Source organism: Rhipicephalus microplus, chromosome 5 (genome assembly GCF_043290135.1).
Source record: "Rhipicephalus microplus isolate Deutch F79 chromosome 5, USDA_Rmic, whole genome shotgun sequence".
In the NCBI taxonomy this organism is placed as follows: domain Eukaryota; kingdom Metazoa; phylum Arthropoda; class Arachnida; order Ixodida; family Ixodidae; genus Rhipicephalus; species Rhipicephalus microplus.
In genome coordinates this window covers 49,981,860-50,007,571 of record NC_134704.1, presented here as the reverse complement: position 1 = coordinate 50,007,571, position 25,712 = coordinate 49,981,860, and the positions used below count along the sequence as shown (strand labels likewise).

Sequence of the window (25,712 nt, the reverse complement as noted above, 5' to 3'; positions counted from 1 at the left end):
AAAAAAAAGGGGGGGCGTTTTATCCGAGTATGTACATACAGATTCACGATTTCACAGCCAGAAAAAGTCAAGGCAACAATGCGAGATTCAAATTCAATTAACATTAACCCACAAACGCCAATAATGTCGAGCTGACTGAAGGCACAACTGTTTCAGGCAAGTGTGCTTCCAGTAGGTTCACGACTTCATCACATTGCACCAGCGGCAACAAAGGCACTCTGTACAGCTCAGTCGGAACCACGTGACAAAGCGATCACAAATGATGATCTACGGGCAAGAGCCTGGCTTCCCCAATCACAGCCTGAGCTCAAGAAAAAAGCTACTAGTTGCAAACAGTGGGGCGAGCAACACATCTGTCAGGTACATACATGGCAAGCGTATATTTTTACAATTCAATGCACATAACCAGAGCTATGAGCACAATCTCATTCTTGCATCACTTTATCTGTTCTAGAAGGCACTTCACTGTAGTCGACCGTTTTCACTTGTGGGGGAGGTAGTTGTCGATTATTTAAAAGGGGCGTGAAACTACGCAGCAGAAAACTCGCATGGTTTTCTCGAAACGAAAACGTCCCATCCGAAGGAACATTTGTTCTGGTCTCAGAAATGAACCAAGCACTAATACCCTTTTCGAAGAAGCTGTTCAATCAAATGAATCGAAGGGTTAGCCGATGCTGCATGTTCCTTCAGAGATGGCACCTCCCAATTCCCCTGCAAACATGCCTACCATCTCCCCGAAGATTCCTGCGTGTCTCATTTGAAATAACAAATGCTATTTGTACCACCTCTAAACTTTGATGTCTTGGCTTAGCATAAAAAAATGATAACAATAATTGCTGGGGTTTCATGTCCCAAAACCACAATATAAATATGATGGGCGACGTAGTGGAGGGCTCTGCAAATTTTGACCGTCTGGTGTTCATTACTGTGCACTTAAGTCAAAGTACACGGACCTCTGGCGTTTCGCTAAATAAAATATGTTTCAATATGAAAAAATGCTCACACTTCTGTCAACCACCTTACGAACTAAAGAAACCATAAACACTTTTGAACAATTATATAAAGGGCACTGATTTCATCTGTTGAACACAATTGAACACTTTGACACCTCTGGTACCATTAGAACCTAACAATGTTAATCAGCACAAAACATACTGTGACAGTTTAAAATTTCACACCAATATTAGCTTGTCAGGAATTCATTGTCACAACAAAAATTGCATCTGTACTCTTGTGTCGTACAAGTTTTTTTTTTTTTTTTTTCGCAATAACAAAGTCTGACTGTGGTACACCAACAATTTTGTATATGACAAAAAACATAACAGTGTTTTAGGAAACAGTGAACAAAACAGCACAAAGTGATACTACTTTGGCACATTTGGCACATCTCAAGTACTATAATAGAGAATTCAAAACAATTGAGCGTAAATGGACAGCTTCATTATAACACTAAAGAGACTGGTTGCAGCACACAAGGCAGTAAGTAGCCAAGCAAAAATAAGGCAACAATGTGATCTCCGGTTTACAGCATGAACACAGCTTATGATCGAAATTACGAGCATTAATTCTCTTGAGCAAAGACAGTGCACTATTAGTTAACAATACCTAGTATCGAAGACAAAGCTTTCATTTCCATGATACTACGCAGCTTGTAATCGCAGAGGCCACAGTCGATAGCCTTGGCTCTATGCCGAGTGATGGCTTGATTGATTGATATATGGGGTTCAACATCCCAAAACCACCATATGATTATGAGAGACGCCGTAGTGAAGGGCTCCGGAAATTTATACCACCTGGGATTCCTTAACGTGCACCCAAATCTGAGCACACAGGCCTACAACATTTCCGCTTCCATCGGAAATGGAGCCGCCGCAGCCGGGATTCGATCCCGCAACCTGTGGGTCAGCAGCCGAGTACCTTAGCCACTAGACCACCGCGGCAGGGCCTGAGTGATGGCATGTGGTGCAGCAATGGAGTTTTCCGCCGCGATGCGCTGCAGATAACGCAAACTTTTGCCGCCGACACTACATGTCTTTACTCGACATTTTTGATGCTTACAAGTTTCCAGAACTCAAGTCAAACTCTTTAGTGAAAGACTTGAACCTGCAATTTACTTGGCGTTACATGAAGTTTTTGCAAGTTATCTGCACATGTGACGCAGCCTTTCTTTTTGTCATGCAAGCAGTCAATGCCACAGGGGTGGTAAGGACATGGGATGTACACACTGTTAAGGAGAACATGTTGCTGCAAAAAATGCATCAAAAATACATTCTAATATCTGAAAATAGAGCTAATATACCAACATCTATACCTGACTTTTGCTACAGCTGTGAACAGTGGCAGATAAAAAAACAAACACGACGGGAGATCATTGCATCATGTGAAGCTCGATATTGGGACTTGTTGCAAGAACGTAACAACCATCAAGTGCCACGCAACCGAAACAGGCCGAAGCAGTCATGCAGCATTTGACTGCCCTCAACAAGTATTAATAAAAAAAAAGTTGCGTGCCATAACATTTCAAAGACATCACTGTTCGAAACGCAGCACTATGTAAACATTGGTTGGCAATAACATATTCTGATAACAAACGAACAGTCCTTTTCCGTTCTACCTAGAAAATGTACAAGAAGAAAAAAACTGTTGATTAGGGCATATACATATCACTAGCAATCTTTACATTACAGGCATAGCATAAATTGCCTATCACATAAGTTACAACATTTCGCCAAGCAACAGTTCATGCACGAGCAAGGGAATATGCATGAGGGGAACGAAAACCACTATGATGAATTGAGAACATTCGTGCACATTCCTGGCAGCCCCATGGAACGCATCTCATTTGCAACTTGGCTGCATCATCGATGCATTCCCGTGTTCATGCTTCAAGGCAAAGTCTGTTTCAAATCCCAGCCATGATAATCTTTCTAAATGTTACTGCATAAAAGAGGCATATCAAAGGAGGAATGTTATGTCATGCTGTGTAGGAGAACCTTAACATAGGTGCAAACACACATAAAATGAAGGACGAAGTGGTGTCTGATAACTTGCAGTCTCTTTGTTATAACCAATTGATCGATTGATATGCGGGGTTTAACGTCCCAAAACCACCATATGATTATGAGAGACGCCGTAGTGGAGGGCTCCAGAAATTTTGACCGCCTGGGATTCTTTAATGTGCACCCAAATCTGAGCACACAGGCCTACAACATTTCCGCCTCCATCAAAAATGCAGCCGCCGCAGCAATGATTCGATCCCGCGACCTGCGGGTTTTCTTATAACCAAAGTTCAGGTCTATTTGTATATACAGTTTCTGGACTACCTGAGGTGCGTCCTACTATTACCAAGACTGACTCAGCTACTTCAGCCCTACATTACTTGACAAGCAAAAGGCGGGCTTAAAGTTCCCAGCGCTATCTACTCACGATTTCACAAGGCTTAGACAGTGCCGTCTTGGCCACAGTTGATTGCGTGTCATTAAACAGGCCACTACAGCCTAGGACTAGTGATTCAACCTGCGGAGTTCTTGTAGTTCTTTCCTTTAGCAGTGGTGCCAGAAAGAGCAGACGTGCACTGAAATCTGTGTTGGCATATCAGTGCACCGTAGTCACAGTCCTAGCACAAAAATGCACAAAGAGCTATTTTACCCAACACACCTCTCGCGCAATGAACACCGGCGTGCAGCACTTGCACACAAAATGCCACCCATGCAGTTGCCATGGAAGTGTGCACAAATAGATAATGAAGGTTAATAAGTTAAGATTTAAAACATATATTATTGGAAAAACGGTGTCACGTTTGAGTCCTTGCATAAATTAAAAGCCAAGCTACAAGCAGTGATTTCACTCACTAGGAACTATCATGGTAAGAACGCTCGGCGCTTCTCAAGGAGAAGATGAAAAACACTTCTTAAGTGAGACCATAGGCGAGTATGGCAATGCTGCCTAAGAGCATCAAATATTTGCAGAAGTGAGAACTCAGAAGTGAGAAGCCGTCAACATTCAGCTAAAGGTCGGAGGTTTGACTCCCAGCCGCAACAAGATGACAGCAACAAAGTGCATGCGACAATCTCACCTCTACAAATGTTCAATCCAAAAACAGGCACCGTTCCCAAAAGCAATAAAAGTGGAACATAAAACGAGAATTTTAAATAAAGTTGACATAAATATTAAAAATGAAATGAGGGAAATGACACCAGCGAGAAAAAAAAAAAAGAATGCAACGCCCTTATGCAAATAAAGACACGATAAAACCCCCCTTCGGTACTCACCGAAACTGACTCGGCAACACAGAAACAATTCGAGAATCTGTTCTTGTCAACTACCCAGTGATAGTTGCACATGAGTTCGTCAGCTTGAAAAGCTAACGTATTAAGTAGCAATGCCGGTGAACAAAATCAGGCTTACTAGCGCGGCAAAAGTGAAGACCTTTACGCTGGTGCATTCGCCTTACAATGCACTAGAGGGGACAGCAGCAGCATGGAATTGTGCTAAAATAGTTAACTCATTCGAGCGAAACCATTAGAGAGTTAATTGGTAGCTATACATTTCAGCATTACAGTTTTGACAAAATTTCAGGAGAAAAAAAAAAAAAGCCAGCGAACGGAAGTATCAGTAACAACATCAAGTGATGCTGCTCACAACTAGTTTGCACTGGGTTCTAAGGCTCAGTGCTATTGCTGGATGGTGAACAGCTTTTCAAAAGAACAAGAATTTCGTGATACGATACAATTTTTCACCAGAGAAATGTCGCGCAATAAGACAACACTGCAGCGCATTATCATTTCACTACAGAACTATATGCCGCCGCTGGCACGGACGTTCGAATTCGCATCTGAATCTTCTGGCAAAACGGTAACGCTAAGACGTACACGCAGCATTACCAGGAGCGTTACACTGTACAGCAAGAGTGTTGCACCTACCTCAACAAGATAATCTGCAGGCCACACTAAACACCTGCACATACCACAGTTTTGCTACATAACAAGTGATGTCCTTTGAGAACAAGCACGACGGTTGTTTTCAGACCTGAGTCCAATGTTCGGATCCTGATAAGTCATTCGGGCCCTGTGAAAGAGGGCGATCAGAAAAGTCCGGAGCCTTGGATACTTTTGGCTGCGGTGCAGGCCGTTTCTTGGACATTCGCAGCATGGCGATGTTGTTTGGTTTCTTAGGAATGTCGGGTTTCTTTAAGCCAGTCCCAGCTGTAAACAATATTACACAACAATAGGTCAACGGAAAAAAAATGTGTACAAGGCTTTTCCGAAGGGATAAGTAGTGAAGACAAGCACAGTGTGTTAAAGATACAGGATGGCTGCTACCATTTTTCGACACGACCACATGTCAGAAACGTTGCCATAACCTGCCTGACATTATTTGCCACTGCTATAGAAGACAACACAGATGCGAGTAACAAGTATGGCTAGCACATTCTGCTTGCATGCGTAAATAATACACATGTTTCGAATGCTCTTAAACCTATTATTTCCTCAAGTAATGCTGCTTTATACAGTGCGACATATATAAATTCCAGGTGTTTTGTGCATCTGTAACCAAGCATTTTAAAAATTCTTTGTCTTGAGTAACCCCAATAGCAAATCTTTTGTTAAGCTGAGTTTGGTACAAATAACATACCTTTATATACACAGATTTCAACTATTAGTTCAGATTAGTTCAGGGTGTATTTTGTAATAGATGAAAGTTTGGTACAAATAACATACCCTTATATACACAGATTTCAACGATTAGTTCAGATTAGTTCAGGGTGTATTTTGTAATAGATTAACTATACAGTGTCCTCAGGGACACCAATGAAGTTGTTTCCAAAACATTACCCTTAGCCTAGCCATTTTAATAACAGATTCCTGCTTATTTTCATTTTTCATGTTCTTACTTTTTCATGTCAACTTTGCCATGCTAAAAGAATAGCTGGGAATTTCTCGAAGAACAAGGTATCGTGAAAGGTCCAATGCGAAAAGCCAATCAGTACCCCAACTATAAGTCATAACAAAAGGGACAAAAATAATTAATGATTCTAGTTATGTGAAACTATTAAATTAACACTATATTGTAAGGACCAGTGGCACAGAAAAGCACAAAACTAAACGGTGCTTACCTGTAGGCTGCACGGGGGGCGTCTTTTTCTTTGCTTCTTCCGATGTTCCAGAGTTCCCCTATAGAAAGCAAATAATAATAATAATAGTAATAAAAACATTAGAACTTGCAATCATGGGACAGCATACTTCATAACTGAAAAAGAACAATCAATTACAAATCAAAAATAAAGAAAAAATGCAGTTATTTGAACAAATTAACAATAATTCTGTTCTTTTTGCTGGAAGTCTATTTAGAGACAGCACAAGATGCTGCTTATTCAGAGTTTATGCATACGATAGTGAAATTTCATTTTGAATAGAGTGTGATGCCGTCTATTGCAACTTTTCTTAAGGTTATGTAGCATTCACAAATTTTCTTTAAATTAAAAGTGACTCCGAAGATTATACATCTAGAATTGAGAAAAACAAGCCTGCAAAAGTACACTTTGTTCAGGAAATTCGCGACGATGCTCAATAGGACAACTGTGACGAAATTTCGATGTTGACCAAGCAGCTGTCAGTGCAAAGTGATTTAACCAAAGCGAGTGCTTCTGATTATGCTATAATGTATTGTGACATTATACACCCAATCATCATCATAACAAAATTGCATCTTACATAAAAATAAGTTCGTTATATCTAGAAGCTCGTTATAAAAGTTGCAAGACTACGTTATTTTTCATTAACTTCGTTATAGATAGATTTTGTTATATCCAGGTTCATTATATCGAGGTTTGAGTGTATATGTTAGCTTATGATAATATCTAATATTCCAATAAAAAAGAAATAAAGGAAATGATACCTCACTTTAATGGCCTTTCTACTTTAGGAGCACATATGAAAGAACACTGGAGTTTGCTTAATGTGTCCGTAAAAGGTTGAAACTGGGCTTGCAATGGTTGGCATTTGTGTCGTTTCAGTGTGAGTGACCTCGAGAACCAGAACGACCATGACAAGGCATTACTGAGGCTTGGAAACAGTCAATAAAAAATAGCCGAATGACTTGCATTGCTTACCTTGTAGAAAGGATTCAGCCTTCCAAAGGCCTTGCTTAGTGTGCCCGAGATAAAACTACTGCCCTCACTGCCGCTTGAGCTTCCTTCCTTGGACTGGCCTGCATCCAGAGTCAGGAGCAACAGTCAGACACTTCTAGAAAACTTGAAGGATGACAAACGTAGCAGTGACAAATGATCTGTAATCTAACCTAGCCTGACAAAAGCCCGACTTGCCCTAACCAATACATTCCCTGTTTCCTCCCACAAGCGCTGATAAAAAGACAACACATTTCAGATGCTTTAGTCATGGCGGGAATAGAGGACAGCAGGAATTATAATAGCATCAGCCCACAAGTTGAAAACTTAAGCACAACATTCGTGGGAGGACCACCACCTTATTTACAAATAAGTGTAAGGGAAAGGAAAATAGAAGGTTTCGTATAACAACTGCGCAGTACACATCAAACGTCATCATAGCACACATTCCAAGTTTCGTTTAATATAAACACAGAATAGCATTAGTAGCTGCATTACCAAATGTGCTCATGTGGCCAAGTAACAGGAAGTGGATTTGTCAAGCATAAGAAAAAAAACTTGAAGGTATTGTGATAAAGAGATACATAAAGCAAGGTCTTGCTCATGCAGAATGCCACTTGTTCGGCCTCTACAGGTGCTGAAATCGGTGCACGCTGTAGTTTACACGTATGCCGAAGGAGTACGGCCACTAACGTGGGTTCAGCCTTAGCAAGCCGCAGGGCACGCGTTAACCGTCGCCGTGGCGAGAACACGGTAGTGCTTAAGGTCGCAACACTTTATTGTCTGCCGCAACACCAAGAACGCAGTACAAAGCCTGTTGCAAAAGGGGTGACAGAAAAGCAAATGGGCTTATCTACACCCCGGGCGAGATGCACTACACGGGGTGTCGCGAGCACGGCTCCGTGGGCAAAGGTGATTCACGGGGACACCGGGACAAAAGGGCTTAGTCGCTCGAGCGAGGGTAAAACTCTGCTCGCGCTGACTTCCGAGAAGTACGGGTTGGCATAGTATGACCACACACTAGAACACCGCACTGCTATTCGGCCGAGAGTTTGAAGGGGGGCCGACAAAGAGTAAACATTCGACGCGAGCACAAGGCGGCGTTGACGAAGTCTGAACGAGCCCCAAACAAAGGGAGCCGACGGACAGAAAAGAAATGTGTGCTTAGCCCATGTCATCCCGGAGAGGTTCTCTCTCACTCCCGACGCGCGCACAGGAATCGTCTTGAGAGACTCCACGCACGGCGCCGCAGTCGACATCCGCTACAGGGTGAGAGGGGTTAAACGTCACTCCCCACTCCCCCAGCGTGGCAGATTCCGGAGGAGGGGAGTCATGTCAGGTCATGAGAACACAGAAAGAGGCGGCAAAGCCTGTGCAAAGGCAACGGGCTAGCCTGAATTTTCACAACGCTTACTTTTGCTTCCGGAAGCTGCTCCTTTTTTGCTCGGTTTCACATGAACTTGTGCAACATCATCAGGAGTGCCTTGTTTCTCCAGCTGAAAAATGCCAAGAGTGGAACATTTTTGAAACACTACATTACCAGGTTTCAACATCATGGTGAGTAGCTTTTCATAGTGGCACGTGCAAACAGGTCCAATATGATGCTAACTACCTTAATAATAATTTCCAAGGTTTTGCATGCCAAAACACAATATAATTTTAGTGCACGCCATAGTGGAGGGCTCTAGAAATTTCAACAACCCGCAGTTCTTCAAAGGGCTCCCAAACTACCTTCGATAGTTTTATAATATTTCGAATAAATACACGCATTGAGTTCAGAATGCCATCACGATCAACAATAACAGACATGGCAGCACTACGAGTCGTGAGCACCCAGTAAGTTTCAAGATGTCCCTCTCCTCTCCCGGCCTTTTGGTAGTCTTCAGACCCTCAGCATTCACCGTGACGTGAACATTGCTGGCTGCTCACGCCATCCACAAACAGAACCTGCTTGTAATGAAGGTACGTCCGCTCGTCAATATTTCTCCTCTCACGATGAGGCGCAGCACTCAGCCAGGAGGAGAGACAAGTCGACGAACAGAGCACAGCAAAAGAGAGGAATGAGCAACAGCTTTTTTTGTGTCATGGATTGCGTACAACTTCGCTATTACGGCACTGTTACGAAAAATTCTCACGGCTAAGAGTTCGCTGTAGGCTCATGCGCACGTGCAACACTACAAGTAAATTTTGACTCCTGAGTGGTTTAGGGTCCCTTTAATGTGTACCTAAATCTAAGTACACAGGCCTCTAGCGTTTCGCATCCAGTAAAATGCAGCCGCTGTGGCTAAAATATAGGCAGCTACCTTAATGAAAGCGCTGGCTTCTCTTTAGGACAGTAATTGATTGCTTGATTGATTGACGTCCAAAAGCAACACATACATACCTAGAATACAGCTTTTGAAGCCGTCAGGTGAGAAACCACTCACACATCGCTAAGAATGCAATACCCGGTTCATATATAAAAATTTCAGTTTGGTTCCTGCATTCGCAACTTTATGCACTGAAAAATTTATTTCAGAGAGATGATTAACGAGTAGAGCTTCCTACTTGCAGACAAGACTGTCGTTCTTACATTATGCTTCCTTCATCACAGTATCTATGAACTTAAAAAAAAAGAAGTGAATGTGATATACACTTACTTTGCTGCCAACACCATCTGATGAATCTGGAAAAAAGTGGTACAGGAACTGTGTAGGTGAAATTGCAGCACTTTGCAGGGCTAACAACTCAGTCTTAATTTGCCAACATTTTCCAGGTTTCCTCCAACTATTTAAACCAATGCATTTTGAATTAAATATAACCACAAACACACAGACATGCTTCCTGCTAAGCTACAGAAGCTTTCCGAAAAGGTAGCGAAAGGCGAGGGTATTAAAGCAAACTTCTAGCTTGGCGAGTTGGTGGATGTGTTATGTAGGAGATGATGTGCAAAGAACGAACAAACTCAGAAAAAGAAGACAGAAAAAGAGCAAGCTTTATGTCTACATTTTTTTTGCTGTGTTTGTCTGTTCTTTACACAAGATATTCTACATAACAGGTTATCAAGGCTATGTAACTATCATCAGTGTTCCAATTGAGCCATTTCTCAATTGTATGTATTATAAATGCAACACACTAATTGAATCCTGGAGTGAGTTACAGCTGTAAGAAAATGAAAATTTTTTACATTCCTTGTCATTTTGACCAGTTGTTTTAGCTTTTGCCACTGTACATGACAAATGCCAGAGGAAGTTTGCCTTTTGACTGGATTAGCGATTTCACACAAAGTAGACACCTTTTGTGTGTAGCCATTTCAGTGGATACATTTCCTAAATCATCAGTTCTTTTTATTATTATTTACAACTTTTGCAACATTTCCACAGGAATTTTCTTAAGTGCTTGAGAGTTCTTACAACAAGTTCAGTATTCAAGGAAGCAAGTACCAGAGCAAATAGACACCCATCACCCAAAAAAAAAAGTCACATACACACAAGCACTGGGTGCCTGTTTGCAAAGCTACTTTTTCCCTCTATCATGAACCAACTCGCCCAAAATGTATGACGAAATTTAGTGAGGGCTATTTCATTTTTATATATATTGCCAGCCAAACAAGTATAAGTGCATAAAACTAACCAGCAGAATCCGGCAGCGGCGGACGCCGACACCGCGGGGGGGCAGACGGTCCCAATGGTCCGAGAAGCGCACTTTCCGAGACCACAGTTTTGCTCTTTTGAAGTCCGGACTTCTTCGGTTTCATTACAACCGCGTACTGCGCTTGAATTTCCGCCAGCCTCTGTTGCTCCTGTTGCTGGTTGGTCAGCGAACCACGAAGTGCTTCGTAAATACTGGCGTCCGAGAACGAGTGTTGTAGCGGCATCTTGCCAACAGGCATAGAGCTGGCCGGTTTCGAGACTTCAACGGGCTCCGGCTGAGGAACCCTGATCTGTGCACGGTACTCTGAGTGATGCTTCACGAGGCGCGTCCCTTGCTGCCTCGTTGCACCCTGAGCGTCTGCTACGGCAGAGGGGCAGGCATACACGTTTTCGTAGTCTGGACTTCTGATGGCCGACACACCTTGGCGTGGGTGGTACACGGGAGCAAAGGGGACTGTGCCAAAAGTTGGCACGGACGTCGCCAAGTGGGCCATCGGATCGCAGGAAGATGGCAGTCGGTGCAGTGGTCTAGATATCATATGCGGTGTTGTCCTTGGCTGTGGTGGCACTTGGTAAATGCTCTCAAATGGTTTTTTCGGGGATCCAGCGGTCACATTGCTAGCACGCCCAGATTCATACTTGGTGCCAAAGCCGTATGTGCGTGGTGGCTTTGGAGGTGGGTTGCTGGCCAAATAATGGGCCCTGCCACTATTGCTGATAAAGCCCGGTTGCACTGGATATATGGTCTCGTACGGTGGCAGAGGGCGCTTCACGTCGGTGTCTGTTCTACCGTGCTGATGCTGCTCAGCATGGGAACCTGAAACATTTTTATTTTTCGTCACGTGTGCAGGTCCTGATTGCATTTGTCTGGGCTGGACAGCTAGAAAGCCCTTCCATCTGGCATCCTTTTCACAAGGTGCGTCGGTCTCCGTAGCATCACTAGATTCTGCAAACAGGGTGTCGTACTCTGTGCCTGATCGTTCGTCATGTGTCGTGTAAATGTCGGAGGTGTCCATCTCCGACGAAGATGCGGCTAATGGATCTTGCCTCACATTTTGGCGAGGCAACTCCTTCTGGTTTGCGTGCGTACGAAACGCAAATGGAAGGGTTGCTGACTTTTCCTTGTTTGCAGAGGTGGCATCGTCTGCAGGGGTGCTGCTCTCACAGCCGTCTCTTCGTGTGCCAGCCGCAGAGTCCCCTTCAATCTTGAGAGGCCGACTAGCGATTGAACTCTTGCCCATCTTCACCTCATTGCTGTTCACATCTTTCTTCACAAATGTCTTCCCATCCCATACCTGTTCGTACTTGGACACGGAGCCGGAAGCGATGCGGTCATTGAATGACTTCCTCGAAGTGAGATCAATAATGGCTCCCCGAGGATGTTGCCTGATCACATTTTCGATCCGATTCATATTCTCTTTTGCTTCCAAGTTTACGTTCATATAACGGCCATCAGACAAACGAGACATGAGTTCATTCCTGGCCAAGACCATGTCTGAAACATTCACGTAGGTGTTGTTCAAAGCTGATATGGGTACGACGCGAGATTGTGGCTTCGTCAGTTTTGTCTTTGGCGGAAGCCGGGGAGGTGCATCTTCCTTCCGCGGCAGGAAATCGTAAATGCTGCTTTCTCGGGGTTCACACTTCTGGGGCTGCGCACTGTCACCACCGCAAGCCAAGGCAGGAAGTGTATGAGATTTTCTCGATACATCGACTGTGTAAAAAGGAATAGGGGCATACAGGGTCTGCACCGTTCGTTTTTTTGTAGGTAGCTGCGGCGGAGGATCGCACTTCTGACCCAGTTTGGACGAAACACTACTAGAGATCGAGTTTCTTGATGTTTCTGAGAGAGGCTTTGAGCCTGGTGCGCTGTTGCCACCGTGCGAATTGAGGCCTGCAAGGTTGGAGCTGCTCAAAGACTTGTAGAGAACGTTCTTCTCCCATATGTCACCACTGTCACCATACCAACTCGCTGCAAGGCACTGTGCTTTAGCGGCCGCTTCGCTCGACGAGCTCACCATCTGCATGGGTGTACTCGTGACCTTCGTTGTTGTAGCAGTCTCAGGCACACACTGTTCAACTTGGCTTGTCTGGTTCTCCTTCTTCGAAGCAGTGCCCGAACTCGCTCCCACTTGCTTCTGGCTTTTCTCTTGGTCTCGGAACTCCTTCGCCTTTCGAGCAGATGGACCAAGGCTCTTGCGCTTTAACAACAATGGCTTGAACTTCGACACGGATGGTGTTTCGACGGCGTCAGGAACTTGCGCCACCGATGGTCTTCGCGGCGCGACTCTCTGGCTGTAGCTCCTGAACACAGGCCGCCTTCTGTTTGCCTCTCCACCACTGACGTCGTCAGAGTCGGACTTTTCGAAGAGAGCTTTGAGCCTTGCTATGCTGGGACGGCGGATAACAGTTGCCTTTCCAACGATCTTTCCTCCGCTGTCCGCTGCTTCTGGCTTGCCAGGTGGCTCCTCCAGGCAGATGTTCGTTGCGGAGAGGCTTCGAACCCGGCTAAGAGTTGCAGCTTTGCTTTGTTCTTCGTTTGTTTTCTTTTTACCGAGGCTCTTTTTTACTTGCACGGGGTCGTCTTTGCAGGACTGGCTATCTTCGTCGTCTGTAATAACCGAACTACGTGAACCTCCCCTTGCGTCAGAGGATGATAATGCGGAAGACGATGTCGCCGCAGAGTTGGGCTCGGGACTCCACGACATGGAGCGATTTGCCCGAGCCTGCCTCTGCGAAGCATCGTCGGCACCAGTTGACTCGGGTACAGGTTCTTGCGACGGTGCTGCCTTCGACTCTTCACTGCCTACAGCCACTTCTTTTTCTTTATCGCACTTTTCATCTGTAAAGGCAACAAACAATTAAATTAGGTAAGTCACAGCTAATCGGATCACACTAAATCTTCAAAAACAAGCACAAGAACAGGCACAAATTTTTAATTTTACTGTGATGTGCCAAGCCACGCCATTTCATACGACAGTCTCGACATACAGGGGGAAAGAACTTGCCGTTTTCCGCATTTTCCTTTTCCCTGCTCCTGTTTTCCAGACCGAGGTCGTCAAGGTTTTCGTAGATCTTTTCGTTGCTCTGAATGTTTTCGCCAGACCCCAGAAGTGGTTCCCCGTCCTCGTCAAGGTTTTCGTAAGTGTGACTGTCTATTATCCTGAGCTGCTGCTCGAAGAGAGCAGCCACTACACGATGAACCAGCACATACTGCTCCTAGAATATACACAAAAGAAGTGACACAATTTGAGCACTTGCCTGCCTGGGCAACACTTGTTCAACTACAAAATCTATTTTAGAAATTCACTCTGGAAAGCTCATCAGGAACAAGATTACGACACTTGTCAGCTAGTGCAACCTTTACTGCCATGTGCACTTTGAAGAATGCTTTAAAAATAATGAATATAAGAACTGTGCAACCAACAAAGACTGATTAAGGTAGGATACACAGTGTCAACTTTCAACAAATTGTTGAGCAACTTTCAACAGGTTGCTGAAAGTCAGTGTTGTGAGTGTTGTTACTATCAGTCCTTGTCTGTTGCACTGTTCCCGCATTTTTTTTATGCGCTACCAGCATGCCCAAGCTCCCACCCTTCATAAAAATAGAGAGCGCTGTTTGCAAGTGCCACAGTACAAGTCTCACAGCAATATCATCACATTGTGATCTAAATAAACTAAGCATTTAGGTGTAAAAAACAATAACCTTTTTTTCCCTGCAACGCTTCAGTTACAGCTGCCACGACTATGTTATTTGCATGCTGGCAAGGCTGTGTAGCACTTCTATTTAACAGGAAAAACAAAGTTTAACACGTGTGCAGCTATCGAAATAAACTTCACAAAACATTTTGTCGCTACATTTCACACCAAAGGCACAAGAACTTTAAAAAAAAAATTTGCAGACATCCACAGCGGCTACATACCTTTGTCTGTACCATAGCAATCCTCTGCAATCTCATCTCCCGGATTATCTGGTACAAGCTGAAAGAATCGCTCAACTTCTGAAATGGAATGAAAAAAAAAAAAAAAAGGATTTGCACAACTGGTCAACAAGCTCTTAAGGTTTCAAGACTAACTCAATTAGCACCTCAACCTGAAAAAAAAAAAAAAAAGGATTTCTTTCAATTACCCATATTGACACGAGCATGTAATGGGTTTCTGGCTGTTGCGTGGCTAGTGTAATCATTACTTGTGCGTGTCGAAGGATTTGGTCGGCAGAAAGATGATCCCGAACTCGCGCTTCTCCATCGAAGCTGTTCCGCTGTTTGCTACACTGTTACTTGCACTGATTTTAATATTGTGACAAACTGTGGAGCGGCTGGGTACAATCCCAATTCGCTAGTTTTAACTCAAGCCGCTTCTAGCTTCTGCCACCATTTCAACAATTCCGGGGTAAAACCTGGCACTTCGCCTCAGCCGCCGCTTGCTAGGACTACCTCCTTAATTTGGTCCCTTGAGCTCGGCAAGAATGACCACCACAACGGCAACGACAAGAGAGCAACGTAGACCAACTCGCATCCACCCCAAGCGTCGTCTACACAACACGCACCCCGAAGCCGTTTCATGGTGATGTATTAGAGGACGTAGATGACTGGCTAGACCACTTCAATCGGGTCGCAGCCGCCAACAAATCGAACGAGAACAAGAAGCTTCGCTACGTCTATTTCGCGCTTGAAGACTATGCTCACATGTGGTATGAGAACCATGAGCCGTCTATCACCAACTGGAAAGAATTTCAGCGACAGCTATGTTAGGCATTCAGAAATCCCCCCAAAAAAAGGCCGAGTAGGCTCCGTAGAGCCGGGTTCAGAAACCCACTACATGCTCGTGTCAATATGATTGAAAGGTCATGGTAAGATATGGGGAAATCGCATCCGTACGCCTACTGCATTAATTAGGTTCTATTATTACCAATATCTGCAATTGTATGCCACTACTTCGTCACATCCAATTGTGGTTGCAGCACTTGGGTGGGGTGTTAATCGCGTAAAAGTGACGAGACATTCTTTAACATACGGTTCAGCAGCATGACGAAAAATGAGAGACGAAGCGCCTGTGCCTCACTGCTAGATATAAAGTATTGCGTAACACATGGAAGATGCTGAATTTAGAAACAAGCAACTCACCCCAACTCTCATTAGGCCCCACACGTAGTCAATGGCACAAATCGTTCCCGTCCTTCCGCATCCAGCACTGTGTAAATAGCACAAAGGAAAGAATAAGCGACATTAAAAATAAACACATTCGAGGCAGCTCTGTGAGGGCACGGATGACATCCACACCACTAGTCATTCAGCATTGTAGTTGGAGCAAACGCAAGGCTTTCACTGTTTTTTTATCAACTTTTTTTGTCACAATTATATTGTAATTTCTAATAATACATACCTTATGCTTTTCTTGGCATTGTTGTCTTTTAGTTCTCATTATTGTGTCTAACAAAGAAATACGAGCCATTAGATTTTTCCCTTCGTTCCTTCGTTGTTAGGGCACAGGCATTCTGGTATGTGATGGAGCCACCAGATAAGATCATTTTTCACATGGGCTTTTTAAGTGCTAGTCACATGACCACCGAAGCAGGAACAGCAAAATGATATCACAGTTTGCCAGAAGTTATCAGCAACCTGACAGTACTACTCAACATGATACGCTGCTGGAGAAGAAAGAAGAAGGCCTTTATTTTGCAGTGATTACATGTAGGCTGATGACGACTACAGTGACGACACATCGCTCAGTTAGACATTAAAAAAAGACATTTTACCCTTTAAGAATCAATGAAGTACACATCCTTTGTGAAAATCTTCAAAATGGTAAATGACGTACATTTACATCATCGCTTGTATGTTTAAAAATCATGCCTTTTTTGATCATTTCTCTAGCTTGGCATTTCCTGCCACATTATAGAAACACATGAAATTTTTCTCTAGTGCCGATGTTTCTCAGTGTTTTTTTTTATGCTTTGCTACAGCGGTGCACAGGCTATCGCTTGCTCATCTGGTCACAAGGAGGCTTGCAGCGGCTGGTTTAGATATCGTGGATTTCGTCCATCGGTTGGTTTCCACTTTTTGCGCTTATAGAAGTGATGATTGTCTGGCTTATAGCCTCTCAAAAGTTGACCGCTTTGCACTGTATAATTCATTGCTCCTTGGTGCGCGATTACACCTGCTTCCGTGTAAGAACTGACACAAATGATGCCGCCGTGACTACATTTTCCGTTTTGGGGGCTCACAGAAACCAACTACATCTCATTGGCGATAAGATGGAGGATATAGGTTTCTCGCTAATTTTTGCTTTTCGAATGCGTGTACAACCATCCAGTTTTCAGTACAAGGGAGTCTAGCGACAATTCCTGCGAATTGACACTTGATTGCCTATTAAGAATAATTGGATTTCATTGTACATCAGTCATCATACGAGGAATTACTAACGAGGCAAGACAGATGTTTATAAATGTGAGACATTTCAAACGTTAAGGGGAGACGATACTGGTTGGACCAAAGGAGACTTTTCTCCCGCCCAGTTTCATTTGACGACGATTTGTGAACTTGGTTTTGATGTCTGTGAATTACGTTATATTACTGTTATTCATGAGTAAACCATGCATATGTGACAACGCAATCTTTTTGTCACTTTACATTCATCCCCCAAAAAAGTTCCAACAACTTTTTTCTGAAATAGATTCACCTAAACAATTTAAATCAGAAATAAAAAAAATCAACCTTGGGGGCTGCATTTGGCAAAAAATTAGAGTCTCAAAAGGTTAAAGCTGCCCCAAGTTTGTGCACAGCAATAAAGAATATGACAAAAACAGCTGGTAAGAAAATATTTGTAAAGACTGCCAAATGCACGCTATAAGCCCTTTCAAGCGGAAATTATGACGGACTGTTTCTAAGTGTGTCAAATTTATGCAGGCTTATTTTCAGGCACTCGATATTCTACAGCAAGAAAGAGAATATAGTAATGAGTAATATATGATAACTAGGGTATTTATATATTCTGAAGTCAGTGATGTTGTATTTTTGTATGAAAATAATCAAACCTTAGCTTCATTATCTATAAGCAACTTCTTAATGGTTATGTTCATTCCGAGAAAATAAAAATCATAGTTTTGGGATTACTCTCCTAACACAGAACGTCAAGACTTATAAGTGTGGTGCAGTATTTTTATCAAAGTGATCATCTGTAGCTACATGTGTCGCGACTATGTTAGATTATATTGAAAATACCTGGGGTTTCAGGCTCAAAACCATATGGTAATGAAGCACGCAACAGTGGAGGCCCTGGAGAGCTCCGGAAATTTCGACCATCTGGTGTTAACATGCACCGACATCGTGCAGTACATGAGCCTATTGCTTTTCACCTCTATTAAAATGTGACCGCCACGGCAAAGATTGACCCCGTGAATTTCGGGTCAACAACCGAGCTCCATAACCACTGTGCTAAATCAGCAATGGAGTTAAATGAACGCTGGTTGTCCACTCGGAAAGTGTGTGCAAACATGCACATCGAGTTTCAAGCCCTTTGAAGTAAAACACCATGCATGACAAACCTATTTACTGTAGTCTCTCAGTAAATGGAAATCTGTTAAACGGAACTACTGCCTCTGCAAAGCTTGTTTTCGGGCTTGTATCTTGCACCCATGTTCATCTCCCAGTAAAACTAACTCCTGTTAAATGAAACATTTTTCCGGTCCCTTCAGGTTCCCTTTACTTACTGTAGTTTATGTGTACAATTCACCACTGGAGTGTGTGTAAATACAATAGATTCCTGCTAAATGGAACCTGAAAAGGCAAAGAAAATATGTTTCATTTACGTCGTAAATGTAGCGCAAAAAAGACATGGACAAGAAAGTGTACACCACAAGCGCTTACTCAGAACTGAAAGCTTTAATGCTTTAACCAAAAATGTATAACACTTACGTTTGGTGCTCGACTGAATGCTGCGCATGCGCATCGTGGGCAAAATAGAAGGCAATAAATCAATCCAAGAACGTACCTCCTGCATCCCCCTCCCCACCAGTCTACCCCCTTTCCATGAGTAGTGCAACTTCCTTGTCCGATAGGGCCAAAGAAGAATTGCTGACAACACACACGAGCCCTCGAATTAATATGGTAAACCTCGGCAAGCTCTTGCGTTGTGCGATCCTGATGTCTAAACAAGATCTCTGTGGCGGAGAATTGTGTTTCGCACTGGCACTCGGCGCAGTGCGAGGCCAGGTGCGTTAGGGGTTTGCCCTGCTAGGAAGACTGACGTTCTCTAAGACGTATGTTTGAACACCGGCTTGTCTGGCCCTTGTAGACACGACTACACGACAGAGGGACACAAGAGACGACGCTAGCCCAATACGACACAAATCTAACCTTGTGGTTAATGGAGAAACCGCGGGTCCCGACATTATTGAGCGTTTAACAGGAGTTCCATCTACTGAGAGTTGACTCTATATATTGCATAAATACATTGCGAGCATGGTGAAATGAAATGTTTGAACACTAGCGCCAGGTTATCCCACGCACCTGCAGTGGACTAGCACAGGCAGGGCTTCCGAGGCCTGGCAGTCTCGCACCAGCCGCACCAGGTCCACGATGGGGCCCACAGAGGTCGGCACACCGTGGTCTGGCCACGACCAGTAGTGGAACTGGCACAGCGTGCGCTCCTCGGTGCCGCAGCGGGCGCGCAGCGTGCGGAGCAAAAAGTCCGGGCACACCTGCTTCCATTTGACCTGTGTCACGGGCAAAAAAGCGTATGCTGCGTTCAAGCAATGACTGACTAGGCAAAGTGAGCGATTGATAAGACTGGTTGACCAAGGCTATTAGTAGCACTTTTCTATATACTTATGACAATATGCGAGTTTAATGACTGTCGTGGTGCTGGAACTAAAGGCTAAGACACCTGACCTGGTTCCTAGTGCCTTAGTAACACAAAAACAGCCATGCTATGTACACGATGTCCAAGCACGAACAAGTGCCTCAGTCGGGCTTACCGAAGTTTTGATAGGTGGACCTAGTATCTCCATCAAAGGAGCGTCTTAGTTGCACAAGTGTTAGTGACGTCTCATCCCGTGGCAGTTGTCATCCAGAAATACGGCAGAAATTACCGGCAGTGTCCAATTCATTCCGGTACTGTGAATGAATACGGTAGCGTCCGATGCTCTACCAAATGAGCTACCATGGCGGCCATCCCTCCGTCCACTTTATGGGGCATATGTGTACATTTAAATGTGAGAGCATGCATGAGTGCCCCCAGTAGCCATGACGACAACCATGATCCCTGAAATTCTAGATAAATTACTATAAAGGGCACACAGTAATCTGCACACAACACCACATCAAACACCACATTGTACAGCACAAACAATCAACTACACTTTATTGCAACATGCAAAACTATGAGCTAGTAAATTACAATGTACACGTCAAAATCAGGAGTGTACAATGTAGGTAAAACCACAAACAATCTTGAAAAGTACAGTTTTGCAACTCGCAAGCACAAATAGATGTCATAATTATTCAGTAAACTTCGAACAGGCATTTTGGAAAGTGAGAACCACAATTTCTTGTCTTTATTGTGACAAAATAATTGCTTCTAAAAGATTTTTTTTTTTCTTACACAGGCAGAATGGCAGTGAGTGACAGAATGGTTGATGGAGCAACTTACTGAATGATTTATTGATTAAGTTTGCCATCTGAAAGCAAAACACAAGGCTGTGGAAGACAGCAAGTTTAATTACAACAATTAAGCTGTAATTAAAATCTATTTATCCTGAAGTCATTGATGCCCACTTTTGGTATACGCAGAATGAAATCTCGGGCTAAAAGTACAGTGCAAGTGCATTTTTTCTTACGTTTATTTTGAGCATAGAAAAATTATACTTTTCACATAGCTCGCAGCAAGCAGCATGTGAAACAACTTAAAGATGGTCATGCCTTCAGAACAGTGATTATATACGACAGTACACTACAAAATAAAGTTAAATCTAGACAAATTTATTTTGTTGGAGGTTCAATTCATTCAAAGCTCATTATATCTTGCTCTTTCTTAGTGCCTGGTCGATAGAAATAGCAGAAACAAATGGTTTACACGAATGGGTACATGGAGTGTCAAAGGGTTAAATTATTCAAGACTCTTTAGGATGAATGTATTTCAGTTCTTTTTTTCCTGGGTGGAGGGGGGTCATTTTTTTGTTATGACATACTTAGGAATCACAACCAAACATTCAATCTGTGGTTAACAGCTTAACGACAAATGCGAGAAAAACAGGAAATACATTAGAAAAATCTTTCCTGCTAAGAAAACCACACTGCACTTAAAGCTGTCACTCCCACAGCAAAAGTGAAGCAATGCACCTCTTGTTTGTCTTTTGTGCAGTGCAGATATAGCCTTTACGATTGAACTTGACCATAATTTTTTGTTGCTAATGTCCAGGGCTAGAGACGTACCATAGTTAGTCATGACAGGTCCACCTTTTTGCAGGGCACATGTACATCTCCAAATCTCCAAACAAATAGCTAATATGCCAAAGCATTGATGATAGACAACAAGATAAGATAAAATGAGAGCAACAGCAAAAAAAATAAAAATAAATAAATAAAAAAAGGAAGTCTGATCGAAATGAAGTTCAGAGGGTCGTTTTTGTTCAGGCATCACAAAGTACTTTGTGTCAATAGATACAAACTGAGCAGATCTAAAACCTTTGCCTCAGCCAAGATTTCAGAAGAAGCTCTGAGGATCTTACACTAGCAGATACAATGAGATGCGATGCAACCGTGCGATTTGGCTGTCTTCGCTACTTACGAGTTCAACTGTGATATTGCCGTACTGTTTCTTCTCTCCTTCGTTAGGCCAGTATCGTTCACATTTATACTGAAATAATAAAAGATGTCATAGGTAAATACAAAAAGCTGGCGAGACATAGAAATCTTTAAAATAAGCCACAGAAAGTTTGCAAAAAGACTTCAAAACCTCTCGGTATTTATTTACACCAACTTCAAATAAGGCCTTTGAAATGGCTCTGTTACTTCGGAAGGAAAGGGGCGAGGTACAAATACAAAGAGTGGGTTACCATAGCGAAAAATTAAAATAACACACATATAGTGAGGGGCTGACTTCGAAACACAGCTGTACTCACTTTACAAGAGACCTGCACCAGAAAGCAATTATTGTCTTTTATATGAGATGCCTCTTTAAGCAGAGTACCACGTATGCATTTTCTCATCAACATATTTCAATGTAGGCACATTAGTGTCTCTCATAAAGGGGTTCGGCTGTATAACTGTTTAAGCAACATTTCAGTCAAACCCCTTCATAAGAGATACTGATGTAAGAGACAAGCTGGTATAAGAAACACTAATGTGCCTGCACTGAAATAGGTGTTGATAAAGAAAAATTTACTTGGCACACTGCTTTTAAAAGGCATCGCATACAAAAAGGCAAGATTGCTCCCTGGTGCAAGCCTTTCATAAAGAAGTTCAGCTGTACATGCTAACCAATCAAAAATCCACGATTGCACCACTCTGCTGCAAGGTGGGCTGGCGTTTGCTACACAATATTTTCACATGGCAACAAATCAGCATCAGTTCATAGAGGGAATTATCTTCCTGTGCCGCAGCTGGTGTAAACCTGAAATGGGCGCAACTAGCTCCTTGCCAATTAGGAGGCAGACGAAGTTCAATGTACCCGATGAGAGTCACTAATGGGGGATCACATCAGTACTGTTCAACAATGCATGCTCTACTGATGAACCGAGACAATGACAATAAGAAGAAGGTTGTACAAGGCTTTTTATGTGTGGGAAAACATGTGCGCCCACGTTTCTTTCCTATGACTAGAGCTACGGGAAGGGGACCTTCCCGTAGGTCGAGTCATCCCTTCTTGGCTCCTCGTTGGGGAGAGGGTCTCTCTTGTGCCGGCCACCAGATGGAGAAAAACCTCCAGATACCCCCTGTGAGCCAAGGACATTGACGACCAAAGGGGTAATCATCTACCATTTATTATCCTCCTAGAGCGGACAGTCCCTCTACGCGACATTTACGCATTTCTGCTAACATAGCAATAAAGTGTTGTTTAGTTGACCTAGCCTGTTGCCTTATTCACCCGTACCCATGTAGCTGCGATGACTCGAGCTACAAGAAGGGGATGTCAATCGTGCACAATACGACTTTGTGCGGCTGAAACATCAGCTAAGCTACTGCGTCAGCCATACGTAGGGCGAATCCCCTTCATAGTACGTTCATTGTGTACAACCAACTCGCTCAAGCTTTCATGTTATTATGCATGCTTTACATATGGAAATGGTGCACGCACCTTTCCGGATTCCTTTTCATTGCAGGCCATGATAATTACTTGCACTTCACACTCCCATATCATCCTCCAAAAGTCCATGACTGTCGTTGGCAGAGGCCCCTGCGATGCTATGTAGGCTCTGGAACCACTTGCGCCCTGTTTTTCGTAGCAAAAGCAAATTTTCACCCTTCTTGTATCATGTCACATTAGAAAATAATGACAAGCACTCCTGAATTTGTGTGTAAAATGAATCAAACAATGCGGAACATAGGCCATAGAGCACACTGCAGACCTAAACAAACTTTAATGTGCTTTATTTACTCATGGTTTACATAAAGTAGACGGCACACAAATCAATCAAGCAATGATAAAGAAAAGAATGACTGATATACCACAAAATTTGCTATGACAGTTCTGCATCACTTTGTTATGAGTCATTCGCCTTTATCAAGGTGCATTCTAGCAAGTTTAACGCCGTGAACGCCGATTTTTTATGATTCCCATACCTTGATTAAGTTGGCATTAATGTAGTCCGAACCAGGCACTCCGGGATACTCGGATAAAATAACCCTTGAGAGATCATCTGTAATGTGAAGGCAGCAAGCATCAGTACCTTACACTGACAATCAGGGAGGTTTCACATACTGAGTGAGAGATACAACAAACCATAAGATATACATTGAAAGCAAGCACACTGTGCAGCTTTTAAAAACAAACAGGCAACCTCTTCTACGCCAAGGAAACTTGCAGTACAAATGGCAATAGAATATAAGCGTGGAGACAGCTTTGCTACTACTATAGTACAACTCTCTTTTGAGAAGATCATCAATTGGAAACTCATCACAAGGCACATTATTTAAGTTTACAATTAATATGCATAAGCATGGAATATTTTCTGAGTTGTCAAGACTATTGTCATGCTTTGCTGATTCAGAAATCATCAGCACCAGGGCCGTAACTAGAGGGGGGTTCCGACACCCACCGAAAATTTTTAATGCCTTAGCTTTTTCGAGTGATATTAAAGTATTTCCACGACTTCACATCGACCACTAGTTGCCAAGTTAGCTTTCTACACAAAAACACCACCCGAAAAAATTTCCTGAGTATGGCCCTGATTAGCACTGCACATTTTAGAATGTGATGAAAGTTGCCAAACCTCAAGTAGACAGAAGCAATAAATTAAAAAAAAAAAATAATGTGCTATCAACACTTGAGACAAGCATGCTTCTCCAAATGCACATCCGATATCAGGTGTAACATCAAGTCGCATATATTGTATATGAGCACACAATAGGCTGTGAGCACAGCATAAGCACAACGTAGCCTCCCAAGGGGAGTCTTACGGAATCAATGAGTTTGTTGCTACACATGCAATTTTCATCCAAGCGAAATATATGTGACAGATGTGTGAGAACAAAACAAGCAAGAGAATTTGACATGCCATGCTCTTGAACTTCTCTATTCATCATGCCGTTCAGCTGCTCCTAGACAGTAACTCTTTTTGCAACGCAGAGACGATTTCTCGCGCACATATATTCAGCGTTAGCTTGGTGTCACCATGTTGCTGAATAGAACAAATACTTCATAAAAACTTGTGATATGCTTACATGGTAGAATGTCTTTGTATCTGTTCTTCTTTCTGTTGACTTCCTTCTGACCTTCGGTACACGCATATTCTGGATCATGCTTGAGGCGTTCTGTAAGTTCTTTCAAACTCTGAAATAAAAGTGAAGAAAGGTTGAATCTGAGCCGTTTGTCAAATTATGGGAGACAAGGACATCATCGTCTCCACAGCAAGGCGCAATAGCAGCTTATCACTTAATGTGCCATAGGATATGCGCAGTATATTGGGTATAAACGGCAAACTATTCCAGTAAAGTGGTGTTCCTTGCAATCCGAAAGAGGGCAACACTCGAGGTCATAAACTTCGTTATCTGGAATAAAAAAAAAAAAGAAGGAGGAAGCAGCCGCAGCTCAGACAGCGGCATCACGAATGAAAGGCAGAGGAATTGGGCCATGGCGCTATTTTTGTATCAAACAAGTCAACGACCCGGCGTCCGGGCTTACTATTAAGCGTAAAACTATCCGCAAACATTATCCGTGCACATCTTATCCTTCAGAAAGCCTCATGCACTGCGCGGGATGCGAAAGAAACCGCAGCGCACGTACCTGAAACTCGGCTTCGAAGAGGTCGTCCCCAAGTTTCTTGCGGGCCTCCAAAGTTTCAAAGTGGTTCAGAAAGTTCTTCAGCACGACTTTTAGAGGCATGACGCAGTTAGGCTGACACGAATACATGTGAGCCGGATAGAGTGGGGTCCGAATCTACGCTCACAAAGTAAAGTTCCGATGAATGAGCGATACGCTACGAGTGAATACGGCCGCCCGTCGTGGACAAAGCCACGCGAACACCGCAGCAGGCTGGGGCCAACATCGGACGCACTCGGTGCACGATGCGTGAAAGAAATGGGTCACTGGTTTCTCTACGTACGACTTGATGAACGCCAAACGTCCGTAGTACACGCAACGTCCTTCAACGCATTGGGAAGCTCTAGGAGTGACAAATATTCTCGCCCGCAAAACACAAGTAGCGAAAGCACAACGCCAAGTTTTTACATTTTTTTAGCAGAAGGCCCCCGCTTGACAATGGCGATGCCGCTGCACTCAAGCGCGTCCCACAT

At 43.3% G+C, this 25,712-nt stretch overlaps 1 protein-coding gene across 1 annotated transcript; it reads right to left on the bottom strand.

The window, feature by feature from the left end:
• LOC119173872 (uncharacterized) lies at positions 1–25,712 on the bottom strand. The gene is made up of 15 exons (XM_037424655.2): positions 25,204–25,712; positions 24,642–24,750; positions 23,541–23,617; positions 23,056–23,190; positions 21,547–21,615; positions 19,269–19,474; positions 15,885–15,951; positions 14,682–14,759; positions 13,767–13,977; positions 10,739–13,600; positions 9,766–9,791; positions 8,541–8,622; positions 7,112–7,209; positions 6,116–6,173; positions 1–5,204 (listed from the first exon to the last, which is right to left on the bottom strand). The coding sequence occupies exons 1-15, from the start codon at positions 25,327–25,329 to the stop codon at positions 5,023–5,025; spliced, it is 4,386 nt and encodes a 1,461-aa protein (XP_037280552.2). The 5' UTR covers positions 25,330–25,712; the 3' UTR covers positions 1–5,022.

Coding starts and splice junctions, on each gene's coding strand:
- LOC119173872 (XM_037424655.2), bottom strand. CDS start 25,329: ATGTATTCGTGTCAGCCTAACTGCGTCATGCCTCTAAAAGTCGTGCTG. Junction 15,952..19,268: donor CCTGTGCTAGTCCACTGCAG/GTGCGTGGGATA, acceptor CTATTTACACAG/TGCTGGATGCGGAAGGACGG. Junction 6,174..7,111: donor GGCTGAATCCTTTCTACAAG/GTAAGCAATGCA, acceptor TGCTTTCTATAG/GGGAACTCTGGAACATCGGA.